This window comes from Eriocheir sinensis, chromosome 5, assembly GCF_024679095.1.
Source record: "Eriocheir sinensis breed Jianghai 21 chromosome 5, ASM2467909v1, whole genome shotgun sequence".
Taxonomy (NCBI): domain Eukaryota; kingdom Metazoa; phylum Arthropoda; class Malacostraca; order Decapoda; family Varunidae; genus Eriocheir; species Eriocheir sinensis.
In genome coordinates, this window is record NC_066513.1 from 21147163 (window position 1) to 21156114 (window position 8952).

Sequence of the window (8952 nt, forward strand, 5' to 3'; positions counted from 1 at the left end):
TATTTATAGGCAGGCTTGAGAGAAAGAGGAAGAAAAATGTGTAGACGCGAAATGAGATGCAGAACGTCTTACCTTTTTCTTGCTGTTCCGTTACTTCGGTTTTGGTGGTGGTGGTGGAGGTGTTGGTGGTGGTGGAGGTGTTGGTGGTGGTGGAGGTGTTGGTGGTGGTGAAGGTGTTGGTGAGGCAAGTTCGTTTCTCTGGAATGAAAAATTGATATACTATTATTATCATTATTCTTATCATTTTCATTATTACATCATCTACCACTATTGTCATTTTTACTATTTATCATTGTTGCTATTACTACTGACATGCACAGAGGCTTGAGAGTGGAGAAACACAGGGAAAATAGATAAACGGAGGAGGAGGAGGAGGAATGGGAGGAGTGAGCAGATGTAGAGAAGGTGAGGAGGAAAATAACTGGGGGGAAGTAATGGAAACTGAGGAAAGGTGAAGGAAAGCCGGGTGGAGGAGTGAGGCAAACCAGGAGATAATGGAGGAGAAATTAGGCCTGAGGGAGGAAGAAAGGAGGTGAAGGAGGGAAGGGGAATGAGGGGTGAGGAGAGGTGCGAGGTGAGGAGAGCGAGAAGGCAAGACACAAGGAGCTGTTCATAAGATTAGGAAAATAAGAAAACAGTAACTTTTGAGGAAAGGAATAATATTATGGAAGTGAGGAAAACACTGAATAAGAGAGACTTTTGAGAAAAGGAATAGTATTATGGAAGTGAGGTAAAGACTGAACAGGAGGGTAGACTTTTATTGTAATATAGAAAATGACAAAAAAAAATCCGTTTAACATTTTCTTCACCTGAGGGTTTTGTAATTGGTGCTAATTGTCTTGGTTTGTGTTTTGTTGATGGAGGGTCTGTGGGGAGGGGAAGGGGGGGCATAGCCTGAAGGGTCACCTAAATGAGGGGGACTGGTTACCTGGGGGAGAAGGGAGGTAATTACCTATTGTCTGGGGGGCAGCACCTGGGTATTTGTGGACCACACCTGGGGCGGGGGGCCAGGGGCGAGGAGAGACATTTTGGTGGAAATTCACCAAAATACTGCGGCAGGGAGAGGCCAGGCCTCCACATAAAGCAGGCCGCTCCACCTTCCCTCACCTGCATTTCAATTAACGCGGCGGCCAGGTGGGCAGCCGCTCGCAGTGCACATATCAGCCATTTTTATTCGCGCGGCGGCGGGCAGGCGCTCGCCATGACAAATTTAAATAAAAATCGCTGTGTGGCAGGTGGCCGCTGACAGCATGATTTGGTGCATTATATTTGTCGGTATCAAGCTTTCATTATGGACGCGGGACTCAATCAGCGACACAGCTCTATTACCTGCCGCCGCCGCGCCGCCCAATCCCGGCGGGGATGGGCGGCCAGGCTCGGCCCCGCTGTGGCCTGGTTGGCTGGCGGGGCGAGGGGCGGGCAGCGGGCGGGGCCTGTGTCAGTCAGCTGGCGGCGTGCGGGGCGCGGGGCGGAGCCGGCCGGCTGTGGTCTTGGCGAGGGGCGGGAGTCAGTATATAAGCCGGGGAGGCGGTAGTAAGATGTCCGAGTGACAGCCGGCTGTCAGCCACGCCAGCCAGGACGTGCAGTGTTTGACACGTGAGTCTCCTGACGCGGCAGAGAGGAGCTCCGTCATGGCTCTTGAGCTGGAGCGTCAGCAGCAGGGTGCCCCCGCCCCAGCCCCGGCAGCCCTCGCGCCCTCCAGCCCGGCCTTGCCGCCCACGCCTCCCTCGCACGACGCCCGAAGCCCTTCCTCGCCCACTCATGACGCCCGCAGCCCACCGCCGCCCTCGCCGCGCTCCCCGCTGGAGTCTAAGCTGCCTCTCTCCCCGCCGCCCTCCGCTGCTAGCCCGCGCACGTTGCCCTTCAGCATCGAAAACATCTTGCGGCCAAACTTCGGTGTGACTACCCGCCTGCCAGAGCGACCCAGCGTCCGCACACCAGAGCTGCTCCTCCGCACGCCGCCCAAGACCCCCGAGGCGCCCGTGGACCTCAGTCAGAAGCCGACGACCACAACGGGAACGGCAGCGGCGGCCAAGGTTGGCGGTAACAAGTACCCCGAGAACCCCGAGGTGCTGGCCAACCCCCGCGTGCCCGCAGAGGACGGCAACAACTGGCCCGCCTGGGTGTACTGCACGCGCTACTCCGACAGACCCTCCTCAGGTGAGTCCCGCGGCGTGTGGCGTGTGGTGACGTGTTGGGTGGTGCGGCGGCGTTGGTGTGTTGTGGTGATGGGTATACATTGTTGTGGCGGGGTGAGGCGGTGTGTGGCGGTGTGGTATAAGGTTTATGACGTGGTACGGTGTGGTGTGTCTGTTTTAGTTCCCACTGTTATTGCCTTGTAGTCAGTGTAAGCAGGTTGTGGTGTTGGTTCACGAGCTTGGGCTGCGCTATAGGCACACAATTATGCAAGGAATCAACCATATATAAATACATGGCAGTGGTGCAGAAAGTGTAGGATAAATACAGGGTAGAAAACATGCAGGGCTGTAGGTTGTATATTAGTGGTGCGAAAAAGTGTGTTCATGGCGGGAGTGTAGGCCCCGCGTGCTGGGGGTGTCAGTGTATAGTGATGCTGGTGGTGATAGGACCCTGAGAGTGTGTCCCTGGGCGAGGAGGGTGGCCGCACCGCCCTCACCCTCCCTGCCCCGCCCTGCCTCAGTCGACCTCCCTCATCCTAGCAACAGCAGGAGTCAAGGCAAATTTTGTTTTGACTTATATTTCTAGCAATTGATTATTGACGATGCTGAAACTATAACAGCATAACTATAGCAGCATAATTATAATTATAATAATAATTATTATTATTATTATTATTATTATTATTATTATTATTATTATCTTATCAGTATCATCGTGACTTCATATCAGTATTATTATTGATGCCAAAGTTAGTATTTGTTATGTATTCATATATTACAGAATACGCGTTACACAAGGTTGATATAATACTAATTCATTACTAATAATTATTGAATGGAGTAGACGATAAAATATTTCAGAAATGATTAGCAAATATATATATATATATATATATATATATATATATATATATATATATATATATATATATATATATATATATATATATATATATATATATATTTTTTTTTTTTTACAGTAACGAATAATAATGATTATGCAATACCGGCAAAAACAAACAAATTTTAGAGAAAGTAATCTGCGTCTTGTCATTCATCATAAATTACATTTTGCAAATTCCGATCTCATCCTCATACAAGTAATGTTGCAGTATAAATATTTTTTTCTATTTTCATAATTTTGTCATAAAAATATAATGGCGTAATTCAGTGAACGAGCGTGAGGCTTCACTAACCCCTTCACGAACGACCGAACTTCAAGAATAAATGAAGCGAAAAGGTGAGCGGCAGAAAAAAAATGTATATTCCTGATGTTTAAATTTTCCTTCTTTTGAGATGCTCCGCGCGGATATAAGAATTTGTTCAATATTTCACATTTACTTAACAAAAAAATATAACTGCCCTATTTCCTACACCATCCTTATATTGCCGTTCAGAACTATGCGGCGTGTGGCGAGGGGCGGCGAGTAGCGGGGCTGCGGCGGCGGCGGTGGTGTGTGTCGGCGGTGACGGCCGCTGTGTGTGTGTGTGTGTGTGTGTGTGTGTGACAGCGGCGTTGTGGAATAATACAAGAGAAGTAATAATATAAATAGCCATTTTGATTTATTGATCGATTCCCTATATCAGGAATATGAATAGCCATTTGGTTTATTTAATGATTACTTATAATAAGGAATATTATGGATGACCCCGAAATGAACGGAGGCGGAAGAAAAAAGACGAAAACCAAGAGATATTAACAATTAATATTACGGAAGAACATTATTTTTAACAAATAAACACACACACACACACACACACACACACACACACACACACACACACACACACACACACACACACACACACAGCAGAGAGCAGCAGCACAAGGCACAAGCTAACCCACCAGCACTAGGCATAGGTGGGCTTGTTTAGCGCGCTTACATAAATCCGCCGCCGCGGACAGGTAAGCGGAAATAAATCAGAGGCGGCCGGGCACAAACACGGACGCGCACACACATACATCAGGTTGAAATAAACCGAATAAAGCTTTACGAAGACGCAGGTGACCACGATATCGCCTCATCACACCTTGATTAATTGCCGTGAGACCCAACTTGTGGCGGAGCTGAGCCGGGCTGCGAGGCACGGGGCGGGGCGGGCGGGGCGGGGTGGGCTGCGGAGGGGCGGGGCGCAAGGCCGTAAAAGCAGCTTTATCTCCGAGGGAATCTTTAATGGCTTACTGAATATTTGTTCGATTTACGCTAAACGGAAATAAAGTAGGACTTAATCAGAGTATGAATTTTTCCTTTAAGTGGAATTTATATTTGTAAAATTCCCAACAGAATTGTTTGCGTCCATTGTGCAGGTTTTTTTTTATATCTATCATGATTATTATGCAGATGATGATGATAATGGTAATAGTAATGTTCATAATAATACTAATAGCAATATTGGTAAATTATTATACATCAATAATGGTAACAATGACAATGATAATATTTTCAAAAACAAAAATAATGGTTATGATAATAATACTGATAGTAAATTAATAAAAAACGAAGTAAATACAACAATATTATAATAATAATAAAATAATAATAATAATAATAATAATAATAATAATAATAATAATAATAATAAGATATAGATGAAGATGATGATAAAAAATAATGAATATTGAAAAATAAAAACAAAAACTATAGTTAACTTATAAACACCGCCGCAGCGCCACTGTTTACCTTACAGTCACTCGTCTCAAAAGCCACTCGGTGTGATGCACAACGTAACGTAAAAAAATATTGGTCTGCTGTTAATCTCGCGCGCTCCGCTTTTATCATTAGGTAAATACGAGTTATTAATTAATTGCGGCCACGTGGTAATTACAAAAATATATCAGTACTACTAATGATTATATTAGTGCAATTATGTTATTATTATTATTATTATTATTATTATTATTATTATTATTATTATTATTTATATTAATATTATTATACATATTATTATTGTAAATAGTAGGATTATTATAATCATTGTTAATATTGCTATTACTGTTTCTCATCACTGTTCTTTCTTTTTGCAAAACTCCAGGAAAATATGACACACAATTATAACAATAAAATGATAATAAAAATAATGTTACAAGTAGTAATATTACTACTTCTACTAATGATAACAATAGCAATGTTGCAAATGATTATAACAACAACAACAACAACAACAACAACAACAACAACAACAACAACAACAATAATAATAATAATAATAATAATAATAATAATAATAATAATAATAATAATAATAATAATAATAACAATAATACTAATACTAATACTACTATTAATAATAATGGTAATAATATAATATGATAAAAGTAATAATTTTTCTTCTTATTATTAGGTAGTTACCTTATAATTATTATCATCACCATTATTAAAATTATCAGTTTTTTTTTCTTCTTCTTCTTATTATTATTATTATTACAGTACCATTATTAATACTGGTAACAAATCCTTGGTGTTATTGTGATGTGTGCCATACACACAACGCTGGCCTGATAAATACCACGCGACTTTTTTTTCATACCAAAACTGGTTTGGGCGTTTGTCAGTCTGTTTGTATACTCTCTCTCTCTCTCTCTCTCTCTCTCTCTCTCTCTCTCTCTCTCTCTCTCTCTCTCTCTCTCTCTCTCTCTCTCTCTCTCTCTCTCTCTCTCTCTCTCTCTCTCTCTCCTACACAAGCAGAACGCGAAAGCCAATTTTCTAGACGATTTGATTCACCCCGTAGCGCTTCTCTCCTCGCCTTGTCTTTCCTCCCTCCCCCCTACCTCCCTCTTTCCCTCCCTCTTCCCTACCCTTCGCCTTTCCCTCTTGCCTCCCCACCCTGCCCTCCTGTTTCCCTCTCCACTCTCCTCCCTCCTCCCTCACTCTACCTCCATGCTACACTCCCTTCTTCCCTTCCTCTTCCCTACCCTCCTTTCCTCTTTCCCTCCTCCCTCCTTCTTTCCTCTCCTGTTCCCTTTCTCTCTTTCCCTTCCTATCTCCTTCATCCTTTCCATCCCCTCTCCCGCTCTTTCCTTCTCTTTTTCTCACTTCTTCTTAGCCTGTCTTCCTTTCCTCTTGCCCTCCCCCTCACATCAGTATTTTCTCTTCCCCTCCTTCTCCGCTGTTCTCTCCCTCTCCTCCTCTCCTTCCCTTACCCTTCCGTCATTCCAATCCCTTATAGTAACGTTCAAACTGAAATTACGGTGCGGACGAAATTGAGAAAGGAAAGGGTTGGATTGGTTAACCTTAAGATTGTTGTAGCAGTGGTAGTAGTAGTAGTAGTAGTAGTAGTAGTAGTAGTAGTAGTAAAAATAATAACACGAGTATTATTTGTAATTTTTTGTTCTGTAAATACAAAGAGCAATGAATAAAGCAAATGAGAGAGAATCTTTCCAAAATAAGGTGGCGAATCCAGTTTCCATTGAAATTCTTCGCGGCTCTCCCAGTCAATTACACTTTTCTTTCGAGTGGGTGAACTTCGGGGGGCGAGAAGGCGTGGGGGAAGGGGGCGGGGGTGGGGGGACAAGAGGGGGCGAGGGGGGACGGGGGACGAGAGGGGGGGTAGAATGGGGGGGGGCGGGGGAAGCAGTAGGATGAAGAGGGAGAGAGAGAGAGAGAGAGAGAGAGAGAGAGAAAGGTTACCAAGAAATAATGTTTACAAATAGCTGTTTCTGGGAAGTTATTTCGGAGGGTCGTGTGATTCGCTCCTTCTTTTCTATTTATTTCCTTTCGTTTCATCTCATTTTGTTTTTTCGTGTCTTCTTGTAACCTTTTTTTTTTTTGTCTATTTACTTTTTGCTTTGTTGACTATTCCTCTGCTACACACGTATTTCCTTTTATTTAATCAACTTCTTTTGTTCATGTATAGTAATTATTGTTTTCGTTTTATCTTTCAATTCACACACACGGTTAATCTTTTCTTTCTTTACTGAGACAAAAAACAAAACAAAATCTAAAATCTAACAAAATATCAATAACACCTCTTTAAATATCCATTCGCTCTTTCGACGGCAAATAAGAAAGCCCTCGATTAGACGCAACAAAAGTAAAGCAAATAAATAAATAATGATGATTCGGCCCTTAAAATAATAATAAAAAATGAATGAGTTTTTTGTCCATGATTGAAATGCAAAGTTACAAAATTCGTACGAGTGGACATTCTTTAATTAAGACACTGATTGAGATTCCCTTCGTTTTTGTTATGCAGAGTACCAACCCTCTCGCTCCCTCCCTTCCCTCCCTCCGTCCCTCCCTCTCTCAGTGCCTTCATTCCCTCCCTCTCCCTCTCCCTCTTGTCAACTCTCCCTCTACCATCAAATTCCTTTTCTGTCGCATTCGTTCCAAATGTTTTATTGTTTTCCTTGACCTTCTTTTATTCTCAAAATTAATCGCATCTTTCCCATATCTATTTTTTTCACCGTGAGTTTTATCTTACTTTTTCGTGTATAGGTTAACAGTCAAATTCCTTTTATGTCGCTTTCACTCCGGCATGTTGTTCGTTTTCTTTTATCCTCAAAATGAATAGCCTCTTTCCTAGTATTATGTTTTTACTAAGCTATTTTTTTGCAGTCCAGCTTTGTTCTACTTATTTTCCCTGCCGTATGTTATTTTGGTCTTTTGCTTACTTTCATTCTCCAAATTAATCGAAACTTCCCTGCAATACTTTTCCCAAATCTCAACATTTTCCATCTTATTTTTTTCCGCTCTTGAACGATTCCGCATTACTTTCGTTTTCCGTTTTTTTTTCCGCCCGTAACATTATTTTTTCCCTTCCTCTGATTTTTCCATCGCCCTCCATTCGCGTTGATTATCTTATTACATCCTCGACTTCCTCTTCTTTTCATTACATTCCATACCCTTTCGGAGGTGTGGAGGGAAGTGACGGGCTGGATGGGGTAAGGAAAGGGAGGGGAACAGACAGGGGAAGAGACGAGAGGAGAGAAGGGAACAGAGAGGGGAGGAGAGAGGGGAATAGAGGGGAGGAGAGAGGGGAATAGAGGGGAGGAAAGAGAGACAGTGAGGAAGCGATCGTCATTTGTTTCAGGAATTCTCTCTCTCTCTCTCTCTCTCTCTCTCTCTCTCTCTCTCTCTCTCTCTCTCTCTCTCTCTCTCTCTCTCTCAAAATGTGTGTGTGTGTGTGTGTGTGTGTGTGTGTGTGTGTGTGTGTGTGTGTGTGTGTGTATTGGTTAAACACATTTTTCTAATCATCGCTTCATCACACAATTATATAAGAAAAAAATCATCCCAATTACTTTAGTCTGTGTCTGTCTACCCTTCTTAACCCCCCTTCTTACCCCCCTACACTCTCTCTCTCTCTCTCTCTCTCTCTCTCTCTCTCTCTCTCTCTCTCTCTCTCTCTCTCTCTCTCTCTCTCTCTCTCTCTCTCTCTCTCTCTCTCTCTCTCTCTCTCTCTCTCTCTCTCTCTCTCTCTCTCTCTCTCTCTCATTATCCTGCCTCGCCATCGCCCCAATTATCCTTGCGTATCACCTGTTTATCCAATTATCAGCCTTGACTTTATATCTTCAGCTGCTGATTTCGAAATGGTTTGTAATTGGCTCACTTGAGTAAATATGGCCGCCGTATGTCCCTTCTCTACCTTCCATTATTATTAGCTTAGCCGTTTCCCTCCTACTCGGCCTCCAATTAACCTGTGTTTTATATCAGGCAAGCACGAGGACCCCTGATTGGCTGGGCTCAAAGAATCCTGCCCGTTGATTGGCTGCTGTTGCGTGATGTTTATGCTTCCTCGGGTTTTGATTGGATGTTGCGTTCGTGTTGTTTGGGAGTTATCTCTCGTGATTGGTTGGTCGATGTGTAACGACCGCAAA

At 43.1% G+C, this 8952-nt stretch overlaps 1 protein-coding gene across 1 annotated transcript in view; it reads left to right on the forward strand.

The window, feature by feature from the left end:
- Positions 1–1257: 1257 nt before the first annotated feature.
- LOC126985125 (homeobox protein engrailed-1a-like) overlaps positions 1258–8952 on the forward strand; it is a 16154-nt gene continuing 8459 nt past the window's right edge. Inside the window, exon 1 of the mRNA XM_050839648.1 lies at positions 1258–2160. Within this exon, the coding sequence (XP_050695605.1) occupies positions 1632–2160 (529 nt within the window). The 5' untranslated portion in view covers positions 1258–1631. The remainder of the gene's footprint in view (positions 2161–8952) is intronic.